Source organism: Ciconia boyciana, chromosome 2, assembly GCF_034638445.1.
Source record: "Ciconia boyciana chromosome 2, ASM3463844v1, whole genome shotgun sequence".
Taxonomy (NCBI): Eukaryota; Metazoa; Chordata; class Aves; order Ciconiiformes; family Ciconiidae; genus Ciconia; species Ciconia boyciana.
In genome coordinates, this window is record NC_132935.1 from 112915703 (window position 1) to 112929279 (window position 13577).

General features: G+C 40.3%; 1 protein-coding gene across 2 annotated transcripts in view; it reads left to right on the top strand.

Moving 5' to 3' along the window:
* Nucleotides 1–13577, top strand: part of VPS41 (VPS41 subunit of HOPS complex) — a 119801-nt gene that overhangs the window by 88814 nt on the left and 17410 nt on the right. For both annotated transcript variants that reach the window (XM_072853580.1, XM_072853581.1), the window contains 6 exons: nucleotides 3311–3403; nucleotides 3911–4038; nucleotides 4962–5106; nucleotides 9558–9599; nucleotides 9723–9773; nucleotides 11041–11178. In XM_072853580.1, coding sequence (XP_072709681.1) covers nucleotides 3311–3403; nucleotides 3911–4038; nucleotides 4962–5106; nucleotides 9558–9599; nucleotides 9723–9773; nucleotides 11041–11178 — 597 coding nt within the window. The remainder of the gene's footprint in view (nucleotides 1–3310; nucleotides 3404–3910; nucleotides 4039–4961; nucleotides 5107–9557; nucleotides 9600–9722; nucleotides 9774–11040; nucleotides 11179–13577) is intronic.

Genomic DNA, 13577 nt, shown 5'->3' on the forward strand with positions numbered 1-13577 from the left:
TAGAGCCACGACAGTGCGAGAACAGTCTTGCCTTTTGTATGAGTTCTTAGTGTTTTGGTGCACTCTCTGCCACCTTGGAAGATGAAATCTCATGTTTCTGTCTCTTTATTTCAATCCAATAAAGGAATTGAGTGCAGGTACAGGTGAAATTTTGATACACTGCTTCTTGGTCCTTTTGGGTTTATTTTGTTTTTTGGATGCAAGTGTCTGGAATGGATGTTTTTCTTGTCTCCACTTATGTCATCCAGCAGACTGTAAAATACAAAAATATTTGCAGGTTTGCTGCAAAAACATCTCTGCTAAATTACTGCCTTTCTAAACAGTTGCTTGTTTTCAGCCCCTTGAAAGCAGACTTAGAAAAATATAAGGTGTAGTCCGTTACATTATTCAGCTTCAAGCTGCAGTTCTAGAAGTTTCCTTTCTTATTTTACTATTTCAATCATATATAACTTTTCCCAAGTTCCTAAAGATACCTGAATATCGTAAAGGATGAACTAAGTTAAGCCAGATCTAAATGAAGCGGTTCTTGAGATGGTTGGGGTCACTTGTATGCTATTTGGAATTTTTACCTATTTACCCAACCAGCAGGTATTAAACACAATAGTGTAACTGGGCTATAACAGCTTTAAGCCCTGATGACAAGACTCTATTTGAGATTTGGAGACAAAGTGTACTTCAAAAGGGAATTTTTTAAAGAATTTGCACTGCATATAAGCGGTTGCCTGAAATCTGACGTTTCCGATGTAAAACGATTTGCCAATAACTAAAGTGGCAGTAAAACTAAAGGTTTAAACTTCCCTTCCTGCAGAGGGACTAATTAGTGATACCCCAATGTCAAAGCCTGTGGGATGTGTGTGTTGTTTGTTTGCTTGTGGGTTTAGGTGGTTTTTGAGTGCTCTGTACTAAAAGGTCCTATTTGGCTACCAGAAGCTGCATTTTGGTATCTTGATGTCTCTACTGTCTTCAGTGAATGTCCTCTAGCAAACCTTGTTATGGCAGTTTCAAGATTTTAGAGCTTTGCAACGATCTGGTCCTCTCTTCCTCCAGCAGCAGTGGCTTGATGGAGTTACATGCTTGTGCTTGAGTTACTTCAGTGTAGGATCCAATGTCTCAGTTCAAACAGATGAGGAAGGTGGATTTGGAGGAAGATGTCAAACTCTGCGAGTGCTGGCTGTTGTGGCATGAGGGATATGCTCCATTCTGTTGACTCTGCTGTGACAGCAGTGACTTTCAGCAGGGGTGCAGGATCATCAGCTAGCAGCAGCAATGCTTTAATGACCAAATGTTGGCTAGAGGACACATGAAAGACTTTGCCTGACTGTGGTGGGCATAGCATAGAGCAGCATTATCCAGACAGCCTCTTTCATCTCATCAGTATCCTCTGAGGAATAAATAATTGTGGTTTGGGCTTATTGGTGAGATGTTTTAGGCTATCTCATGTCAACTTTTATATGGACTTTCTTGTGTATACCTCGTCCTTATACATATTGATCAAAAGTCTTAAGAAGAAACAAAGGAAGAAGATACTTCTGTGTATAGTATCCTCTTTTTATTTAAAGTCACTTTCACCAAGTGGTTCAGGAATTGATAAAAGGGCATCCTGATTCTGGAGGTTTTTGTCTGACCTTGCTCCTTAACTACTGCTTAAAAATAAAATAGGAAGAGTTTGTAACCTCCAGGACAGGTCTGAGTTCACCTTTGTGCCTAGGCTTAAAAATAACTTGGATGATTCTGAATCTTTGCTGAGCACAGGGGCCAAACTGCAGGAGGTGATTGCGCTTTTCCTTCAAAGCAGTGGGACTTGGGGCAGGAGAGATTTCCAGCCTGGCCCCCACGAAACAAGGCAGCTGCACCACTCCGCAGCTCGCTGTGAGACCGAACCACAGCCAAGAGCTGCAGCAAAGCCTGTCGGGCAAGGCTGTTCATTTAGGAAGTGGCAGGAAGGTAGAAAGTGGGTATGAAAACAGCCCTTGGAAATGTCCTCTACCTTCAAGTCTCCAGCTGATGTCTGGCTTCCTTTCTTTATGGTCGGAAGAGGCTTTTTTATGAGGGGGTCAGGAATATGATGCCCTGGGGCAGCTGGCAAGACTGTGCCCTGAGTTAGCTATTAAATTCTGTGACAGACGGTGGGAGCTGATGTTGGCATCATGCCATGTTTCAAAGACTGGCCAAGCTCAAACAGCATGGGGAGATAAGAGTTCTCTTGTGAGCAATGAACTTTGAATGTCTGCAAAGTCATTAACAATGCTATTTTTATTGGTCTTATTTATTTTTACCTCCTTTTTCACCTACAGATGGAGGACTTTAATGAAATATGTAACTTGGGCAATTGTTTTGATTTAAATACTAGGATAATTTGTTGTGAATAGTCATTGCTGTCTGTAAAACTGTGACAAAAAATGGTGTAGTGAGATGTTATTTCTCCTGCTTTGTTCATGCAACTTCAGTAACAAAATGCTACTGCACCATGTGCCATTAGTGGGCAACAGGCAACATCTCTGAGTGTTTGGAGGAATTTCGTCAGTGTTGGGCCTTCAGCTGCAAACCCCAAAGTCCCAAGACAGCTGACAGCAGTAGGGTTTATTTTGGCAGGCAGTAATAACCTTGGCCTCTAGTTGCATGGAATAATAGTGCTAATAAGATGCTGTGCTGAAATTCCAGGGTATGAGCTGATTCGTTCTGGCAGGTTCTCGTCTCCTGCCTGCCAGAATGCAGTTCCTTAACACCTCCTATAGAGCAACAGATCTCACGCCTTCACCCTTTCCGTGGAGAGATGTATTCTCAAATTAATTTTCATTTGGGTATGTAAAAATAGCTGGCAAAACAGAACTCTTCATAAAATGTAGTGACCTCACAGTAAGTCATAAATCAAAAGTACACATTTTTCAGCTAATGAATGCTTATACCTTTTTACAAGATATAAGACCAAGACTGGACAAAATGGATTTTGAAAACTTTCTTCTGAGAGGTCTTTTGTGGGTTTTATTTCTAAATGACTAGCAGTAAATATTCAGACTTCTCTAAGTGCAATGGCTGATACTCCCATTCTGAGCAGTATTTTACCACTATCTTTCTAATGAAAATTATTTCAGATAAGTAATACGATTCCAATGTGTGCAATCCTAAAGTAAATAACTTTAGGATACTGCTTACAAATATGAATATACAGTGCTTCCAGTGTTTACCAAGAGCCAAGTTTTGCACGTAGCTTTGTTTTTTTGTTTCACAACAATTCTTTTTTCTATCGTCAGTGTACCAGGATGTTACATGTCATTCCCCTTCTGACGCTTTGTTCTCTTTGTTCCTATAGGCAATTAGTCGTTACTTGCCCAGACGGGATCCAGTTTTGAAACCTTTGATCTATGAAATGGTCCTGCATGAGTTTTTGGAGAGTGACTATGAGGTACTGCAGCCTGACACGTCCACATGTAAAAGCTATGGCCAGCAAAACACCCTGAGCAATGTGGAATTCTGATAGCAAATTCTCTGTTGTATTCAAACAGATTTTCAATGGAAAATTTAACAATAGTGAAAAGATTAAAAAGATGAATTTTGGTTTAGATATTAAAAGAATAGGTAGAATGTTCTTCAGAGCATGCAAATACTGTGAGATTGGTTACTTATTGTAAATACTATTATTTTTAGTTTGTTTAATATAGCACAAGTGGTTGAGGTGCTTCACAAAGCATACAGCACCTGAAAGAGACCCAGCTTCATGAATCTTAATAAAATTGCCCTAAGAAGGAAAATCTGTGTTCTGCACTGTGCATGTCTGTGGGCATGTCTGTAAAAGTGGCTTAGAGGTGAAGCACAGCAGGTATCATCTCAGAGGCTTAGCTGAAGCTTTGATGTTTTGAAATGTTCCTTAGGCAGTTCTTTCTATTTCTGTTACAATCTCTTATACTTTTAGGGGTTTGCAACCCTGATAAAAGAGTGGCCTGGAGATCTCTACAACAACACAATTATAGTTCAAGCTGTAGTGGATCACCTGAAGAAAGATCCACAGAACAGGACTTTGCTACAAACACTTGCAGAATTGTGAGTACAATTTCAAACTCCTGTTACAAGAAGTAAGCTTGAAATAGTATACTATAATTTATAATATTTGCCTAACTCTCTTAACAGAAATATCTGCTTTGTGGCGGCCTACAGAGTATCAGCTTCCTCTACTCTCCACTCTGCTGATTGCACAGCTTAGCAATTCTTTTCCCTTCCTTATAAAGTGTATGCTGAGTATGAAAGCAAAGAGTTTAGTATAAGATTGGATTTGCTACTCCTCTTTCCAAAGCAAATAGCTAGCATTCCTCTTTATGCTGTCAGAGGAAGCCTCTTTTGTGATGTGTGTATTTCAGAATTATCCACAGGAAAATAAAATGGTGGTTTTTCCCCACTATTTCAAAAGTAGTATATTTAGATTTACTGTGTGGCTGGAAATATGTGACTGGAAAATTTGCCAAAACTGATCTGGTTCTAGGCTACGTTGTACAGGGATAAAGCTCTTTGGTTTTCTCATCCTGATTCCCATGTTAAGTTCTTTTCATACTGCTCCTTTGAAAAAAGCAGAACTGCTTTCAATTGCTATGTTACAGTCTGTCTCCAAGTTTTAAGAGAACGATGGTTTTTAGCTCTAAAGAGAGTTCCAATTAGTTTCCAAAAATAGAAAAGATAGTGTTTTCTGTGGCTTTCCCTGTGGTTTGAAAATGGGAAAATGAAAATGCAGAGAACCACAGGTCAGAACACAAATGCAGTGGCTGATATAAACAGAGTTGAAATTAATGTTGCCCAGTGTTTTATCTCCTTTTAACAGAAGTGAATCACAGCAACTATTTAGATATTCATCAAATCAAGTAGCATCCTAACAAGCTTTACATCCTAGAGTATATTTATATTTTCCCTCATAGGTAATTTTCCTACACTTAGATATGTAAGATCATGTGTATTATAACATTGTTTTTTATCAGGTATACTTATGACCAGCGCTATGGCAGAGCCCTAGAAATTTACCTTACTCTGAGGCATAAGGATGTCTTCCAGTTGATCCACAAGCACAATCTTTTCAGTTCTATCAGAGACAAAATTGTTCTGCTCATGGATTTTGATTCAGAGGTATGGTGATCTTAACTTTATATTCACTTTCCACTAGAGATATTTTAGCAGATTAAAAATAAATGAGCTAAAGATAGTGTTGAGGCAGAGAGTGTGTTTGCTGTGTCTGGATACATTCTGAGGTAAAGAAGAAGGTGTTTGCCTAGACTGCAAAATAATTGACCCAAGGATGATTTTTTTCCTTTGTATTTCCATTTGAGTATCACTCACAGTGAGAAGAGTGCCAGATCCGAGATCATTGTTGTGATTCTCAAGTAGACTTTCACCATGATATTATTTCTGCATTTCTAATCAAATAATGCTATTAATAAGCCAAAGAAAGGAGACAGTGAATTTATTGTGAGGCATATGTTAAATGTACTTGCCACTTTTCTTTCACTGCAGTCAATTAATAGAATAGGCTATTTCATTTGGAAGGAACCTACAACGAGGATCATCTAGTCCAACTGCCTGACCACTTCAGGGCTGACCAAAAGTTCAAGCATGTTGTTAAGGGCATTGTCCAAATGCCTCTTCAACACTGACAGGCTTGGGGCATCAAACACCTCTTTAGGAAGCCCGTTCCAATGTTTGACCACCCTCTCTGTAAAGAAATGCTTCCTTATGTCCAGTCTAAACCTTTCCTGGCATAGGTTTGAACCATTCCCATGTGTCCTATCACTGGATACCAGGGAGAAGAGATCAGCACCTCCCTCTCCCATTCCCCTCCTCAGGAAGCAGTAGAGAGCAGTGAGGTCACCCCTCAGCCTCCTTCTCTCCAAACTGGACAAGCCCAAAGTCCTTAGCCACTCATCAGAGGACATGCCTTCCAGCCCTTTACCCTTGTTGCTCTCCTCAGGATGCATTCAAGGACCTTAACATCCTTCTTAAGTTGTGGGGCGCAGAACCGCACGCAATACTCAAGGTGAGGCCGCTCCAACACTAAATACAGAGGTACAATCATCTCTTTTGACAGGCGGGTTATACTGTATACCCCAGGGTGCGGTTTGCCCTCTTGGCTGCTAGGGCACACTGCTGACTCCTATTGAGCCTGTGGTCAACCAGCATCCCCAGGCCCCATTTTGCAGCGCTGCTCTGCAGCCACTCCTCTCCCAGTTTATACTTGTGCCCGGCATTGCTCCATCCTAGGTGCAGGATCTGGCATTTTGACTTGTGAAATTTCATCTTATTAATCCAGCCCAATGCTCCAATCTATCTAGATCCTTCTGCAAGGCCTTTTGTCCCTCGAGTCAACAGTTTAGTATCATCAGCAAACTTACTAACCGTCCATTCAACTCCTGCATCCAGATTGTTGATAAAAGGATTGAACAGAACTGGCCCTAGAATTGAACCCTGAGGAGCACCACTGGTGGCTGGTCGCCAGCCAGATGTAGCCCTATTCACTACAACCCTTTGAGCTCTGCCGTTCAGCCAGTTCTTCACCCAGTGCACCATGTACTGGCTTATCCCACAGCTGGACAACTTGTCCAGAAGAATGCTGGGAGGGACAATATCAAAAGCCTTACTGAAAGCCAGAGGAACTACATCCACTGCTTTCCCTTCATCCACTGGGTGGGTGACCTTATCGTAGAAGGATATCAAATTAGTTGAACATGACTTTCCTTTTGTGAATCCATGTTGACTTTGCCTGATGATTGCATTACTCTTTAAATGTCTTTCAGTAGTACTCAGTATGATCTTCTCCATAATTTTTCCATATCCTGAGGTTAGACTAACAGGTCTGTAGTTCCCTGGGTCTTCCCTCATGCCCTTTTTGTAGATTGCAATAACACTGGCTAGCTTCCAGTCAGCAGACTCCCAAGACTTTTGAGTGGGGTCCTGCTGTAACATCGGCTAGCTCCTTCAGTACTCTGCGATGAATCCCATCAGGCCCCATGGACTTGTGAACATTCAGCTGATACAGCTGGTCCCTTACAATTTCAGTGTCCACAAATGGAAAATCACTGTTCCCACACTTATGGTCCTCTGACTCAGGGGACCGGACAGCCCGAGGTCTATTAGTATTATTAAAGACTGAGGCAAAAAATGCATTGAATGCCTTTGCTTTTTCTTCATCCCTATTAGTCAGATGACCATCTTCCACAAGTATTGGTCCAATGTTTTCTTTAGACCTCCTCTTGCTATTAACATACTTTAAAAAGCCCTTCTTGTTATCTGAAACAACACTGGCCAGTTTCACTTTTAATTGAGCTGGTCTTTTGTGTCTTCTCCCTGCGTATACAAACCACAGCTCTGTACTCTTCCTGCAAAGCCTGACCTCGCTTCCAGAGATCATGCAATTTTTTTTTCTCTTGAGCTCCACAAGGAGTTCCCTGTTCAGCCAAGCTGGTCTTCTGCCCCGTTTGCTTGACTTAGGGCACAGTGGAATCACCTGCTCCTGTGCTTCTAAAAGGTGGTTCTTAAAGACTAACCAGCACTTGTGGACTCCTAAGGCCTCAAAAGCAGATTCCCAGGGTACTCTGCTAAATAGCTCCCTGAATAGCTTGAAGTTTGCTCTCCTGAAGTCCAGGGTAACAACTCTGCTGTCCTTTTTTCTTATTACACTGAAAATTTTAAACTCAACATTTCATGATCACTGTGGCGAAGAGAGCCACCTACCATCACATCCCTCACGAGTCCTTCTCTATTCACAAATAGCAAGTCTAGGAGGGCATCTTTCCTAGCTTGTTCACTGAGTACCTGTGACAAGAAATTAACTCCTACAAACTTCAGGAATTTCCAAGTCCTGCTCATCATGGCAGTATGATATTCCCAGTTCATGTCTGGGAAGTTGAAATCTCCCATAAAGACAAGGACTACCGATCTAGAAATTTCTCATAATTGCCTACAGAATAACTCATCAGTGCTTACATCCTGGCTGGGCGATCAGTAGTAGACACCCACTACAACATCTCCTTCATTTTCCATCCCCCTAATCCTCACCCAGAGGCTCTCAGCCACATCATCACTAACTGTAAGGGCTGTACAATCAAACCTCTCTCTTACATATAGTGCAACACCTCCACCTCTCCTGCCCTGCCTATCCCTCCAGAACAGCCTGTAGCCTTCCATCCCAGCACTCCAGATATGGGACTCATTGCACCAAGTCTCAGTAATACCAGTGATATCATAGCTCTGGGAGCTGACCAACACTTCCAGTTCATCCTGTTTGTTTCTTATACTGCATGCATTGGTGTACAGGCATTTCATATATCCTCCTGAGCCCTCCATACTCCCAGGAGCAGTGTAAATGTTCCTACTAGCATTGCCACCCTCAGGTGATGCCATACCAACCCTTCGTTTACCTAGTGCAATCCTGTTGGTATCCCCTTCCCCCATTGATTCTAGTTTAAAGTTCTCTCAGTCAGTACCACCAGCTTACACCCAAAGATGTGTTTTCCCCATTGGGACAGGTGGATCCTGTCAGGCCCCAGCATACCTTGTCTCTCAAAGGCTCTTCCATGGTTTAAAAACCCAAAGTTTTGGTGGAGGCACCAGTCCTCGAGCCAGATAGCAATATCGTGGGCTCGCCTGTTTCTACCAGTCTCCCCCCATTACTGGGAGGATTGAGGAAAACACTACCTGTGCTCACAAATTTTTTTTTTTTCTTCTGAAAGTTTGCAAGGTTATTAACCTAAATTCCAAAAATAAGAAGTATGTGTTTTGTGCTGAGTTCAATCTTCTTTCTTCCCAGCTGGCTATAAAACCTCAGCAAATGAGTTTTGGTATGATCCTTGGTGGGAAACCAAATAGATCTGCTCTTTCAGTGCAGTGCTTGTTTAAGCACTGGAGCTAAAATATAGAGCCATCTGTACCAAAGATGATAATCTTTGGTATGCCCATTCTAAACTACATGGGGGAAAAAAAGAGCTTAATTCTTTTTTATCAGATAGAGTAAATCATATCAGGAATCTGTGGTTTTGTATTTTTTGAATGTGAAGCAAAGTTTGCTCTTCTAAGAGGAAGCAGAACCAGAATCTTGGTGGCCACTAGTTTGGTGGCCACTCTGCTTACATGATCTTGTCTGCTTGTGTTACGGTATCAGTGTGCAGATAGTTTGGAGGAATCCAGTTGTAAGGCAAGTTGAGTCGTGTGTTTCCTATACAGCCATCACTCTGCAGTTCCCTTTTTCAATAGGACAAATAGTATTTCTGCATCATTTGACAGTGGCCTTCTGTGACCTATGATTCGATTGGCATACTTCACCTGCAATATAAGTGCACAGTATTGATTGCTATTAGTGTGGAAACTTAGGAGAAGTATTCTGGAAGAATACATGATGTGTTCTCCTGTAATGCTGTGCTGTTGGGGAATGCTGATGTTATGCAATCTGCTCTCAGAATTACCGTTGCTGAAAAGAGTAGGTCTGCAATATCCATCCGATACCCATCAGTGAACAAGCATAATACTATATAAAGTGTGAGAAAATATGTGTACCTGCTTCTTAACTGGGTTCTCTTTCTTTACTTTAGAAAGCAGTAGACATGCTTTTGGATAACGAAGATAAAATTTCCGTGAGTATAACAACTTCATGGCATGGCAGTCCAGTGCTTGCTTGTATTCCTTCTTTCAGCCCTGTAAATGTGATGTACATTGCAGGTTTGCTAATCTGTTGGGTTTTATTTGTTTTCTTTCAGATTGACAGAGTTGTTGAAGAATTAGAAAACAGGCCTGAGCTACAGCATGTGGTAAATATTTTTATATTCTGTTGGTTTCAAGTTGAGCTGAATAAACTCTTTGCTGGGCACATCTTTTACAGATGTGGTTATCCTGTCAAAGTGCACATGACACTAAAATGTCATAAATCATCAGAGCCAAAGTGGCTACTTTTGCTAATCCATTTTTTAACATGGCCATAGCGTTTTTACAATAGTAAAATAATTTTAAAACGTGTACCTGTGAGAACTTGATAACATACTGCTTACTTGTTAACATACCATGAGTTACTCCTTATGGCATTGCAGACACTTGTCTTCTCTGGTCAATTACTTCTTGCTTGTATCCCTCCTCTTTCCCTACACAAAAATGGGATTGGATGTTGGGTGCAACTCTGAAGCACATTTTGCTGATCCATAGAGACAGTGAACTGCTTGTCTTTCTAGAGCTGTAACTTCTATACACTGCAGGATTGTTCTTGTTTGTGCAGAATTACAATATAACTGTAAGGCTGTGGCTCCACATTGCTATTCCAAAAGCACCTCTTCGTTTTGAATGTGCTGTCAGTGGAATATGTAACTTGTAACCATGGGCTTGGGCTGTATTAGGGACGGAAGTTTAACTTGCTGCTGTGTACAGGTGGGGCTCAGGGCATCGATCTGGTGGAGAGCGGGTTTATGTGTTAGAGATGCAATTATAGAAAGCGGCTCTATGAAGTGTGCAGCCTGCAGCCCAAGAGCTTTGCAAAGACAACTGACTGACTGACTGTCAGTTTATGGAAGGGATGCATCAGTTTCAAAGTGTGAAGCCTGCTTCCCTTTGCGTAAAAGCGACTCTCCAGATGATTCTCAAGGCTTTTCTGTGCTCATCTAGAGAGAATGAACTTTGCCCCAGTATCTATATATAGTTTGAGGTACTTTGGTTAAAACGTTTCATGTGGTAGAAATTTGATCTATAGTTATCTGTAATGGTCAAGCATATCTAGATAACCAAAATGCTTCATTTGATATATTTGTCACAAGTTTTCTGTAAAATTCAAAATCCAGTAGTTTCATTGAAGGTTAAAGGACAGTTTCTTAACTGTTGCTGAAAACCTGCTTTATAGAGCTGGTTTTGGAGATTGCTGTGGTGAGGGTACTTCAGAAAAATGTAAAATTAGTCTTTTGAATCAGGATTTAATTTCTGTGCCTTTTAGTATGTGTTAGAACATTCCTGAGGAAATTAGGAGGAGTTTTTTATTAGCAGAGAACAAATACTATTGTCTAAGTGGTTTTGAGTTCTGATCCTTTTCATTCCTAGTATTTGCACAAGCTTTTCAAGAGAGACCACCATAAAGGCCAGCGATACCATGAGAAACAGATCAGCCTTTATGCTGAATATGATCGTCCAAATTTACTACCATTTCTCAGAGACAGCACACACTGTCCACTAGAGAAGGTAAGCCGCCAAAATCTAAACACAGGTCCCAGATTTTTGTGTCTGTAGCTTGTAGTGTTGTGAATTTGTAACTGTGTCTGGTACTGCCCTCTACTGCCAAAAGGAGGAGATCCTTTTAGTTTGTGACCATCACCTTTAGAAGTTTCGTGAGAGCTTCCTCTTCCTGAGAGACCTTCCTCTCTCAGCTCACAGGGCAGGAATCAGGGGGGGATTTTTAGTGCAGAAGTTCTGAATTCACACTTGATGTGTATCTAACAGCATATCTATGCGTCAGTGCCTGGCCTGACTGGAGAGCAGGTTGTGGTTGCAAGAAATCAACAATTGTTTTACCAAATCTAGGACTAGTCAGTGTTAGATCTTGAAAAATGAGTAGCTGTAACTGGAGTTTTTCTAGCTTTGTATTCTAAGGTCCTAAGTTGTTTTCAAATAATATACACAATCTAACAGTCACTGAACTAGCAGAGCTAAAAGTATTTTGTCTTTGTACTTCTGCTAGTAGACTTGGGGTTTTACAGAGTACCACGTTTCCACCTTCTTTAACCTTTTTACATTTTCCTTCCTTGCTCTTTCTTGTAAAATTTAAAAATAAATAAAGTTAAGGGCAGTCTTGTGTTTTTCCCCCTGCTTGAATTAAAGTGAATCAAATGGAAATCTAAGTTTTCCTCTTTAGCTGGGTCAGTACCATATTATTTTTATTTGTTGCTGTTAATGGCCGAGCAGAGCAGACTGTGTGAAAGGATGCCTCTCTGTATGCAGCTGTAATGGTGACACCAGTGGAGTAGTTTTAAATGTAATATTGAATATCGCATTTTACGTGGTTGACATTCTAAAGAGAACTAGTACTGTTCCTGGCGCCTCTCTTGTTTTGTGTGCTTTTGTCAACTTTACTCTGCAACACCAGGAAACACTGTAAAATACTTTGTTAGGATTGCAGTCTTCGTCTTTGTTGAAATTGTCACACGAAACTAAGTTGTCTCAGTGATCTTTTTAGATAATGAGCCTGAGAGGTTTCCAGCCAGAGACTTTTGTCTACAATGTTGGCGTATTTGTTTTTAACTTTCTGATTCTCTCTTAGTTTTTGTCTTATGTATTATTTGTGTGATCATGGTTTTATGTATAAAACCTTATCTGCACTTCTTTTCTTTTGGTGCAAATTAGTTTTAGTTATTGCACATCTAGCCACCTATCTTCAGTGATGGGTGGTGCAGAAAAGTGCTGTGTGTAAATGATGCAAGCACGTTGCTGGCACTGCTTTGCTGAAGTTATGGGCTGTGAGCAAGAATATATCAGAGACCTGTGAAACTTTGGAAGGTGTGGTGTAATAATCACCAAAGCGAGAGAAAAGGATATTAGAACAAGTGTCATTCTAACCTTACATTAAAATGTCAATATGTTTCAGTAAGAAGCTGAGGAAGAGAGGAAAGATACCAACACTGTATAAAACTTAGTAGAATTTACTGTCACTGCTAATTCTGTAATTTTACTTGGTACAATATGTATAATCTAGTAACACTTTTTGCCACATACAAATCTTTGTTCTAAGGAAATAAAAATGAGACCAAGAATTTCCCAGTTACCAATATTTTCAGTTCCTGTTAAGCAGATTCCAGTGCAGTGTATAAATTGCAAAAACCCCTGATATTTGAACAAATTCATGGTTATTATTGCTTTAAAGAAATTATAAAACTGACAGGAAGAAATAATTCTTGTTCTTTAAAAGTAAGCCACTTTTATTCAATTGCAGTTTAGCAAATGTTTTATAAAATGAACTGAAAGAGAAGTATGAATGTTTTCCTGATTTCCTCTAGAGGGAGCATGACAGTCAATAAACGTGCAGCATCCAGAAATACTGAATACCTGGTGCTTTGTAGTTTAACTTCTCAGTGGAGAGAAAAAAGGCTGTCAGCTGTGTTTATAACTTATTAGTATTATTCATACCTTCATTCCCCTGAAGTATCTGGCTGGTAATTCACTTACCTCTACCCTGAAATTCATTGCCCATATCTCTAATCTTCATAGTAACCCATTGGAAATAATTTGAGAATGGAAGGAAAAGTTAATTCCTACCTACATCTTTAGCTGTAGCTGTATCTTATGCATTTATAGTTTTGATTTCCAAATATGAAAGTCTTTATTGATGAACATTTGTCTTCACAGGAATGCCATGAATCTTGAGTTTGCTTTCTGCTTCCAAATTGGAAACAGACATGGCATCATTTATGGCATACCAGCCCTGCCAGTTTTCTGTTACTAAAAACTTGTTGGTAATCAGTTTGGTAATTTTGGTAATTGTGCTCAGTGTGTGTCAACTACAAACAGATTCAGTAACTGCTCATGGTATTTAGCTCTCAGGTCTTTAAACCAAATTTACAAGAAATGCTTCCTCCTTATTCTTTCAT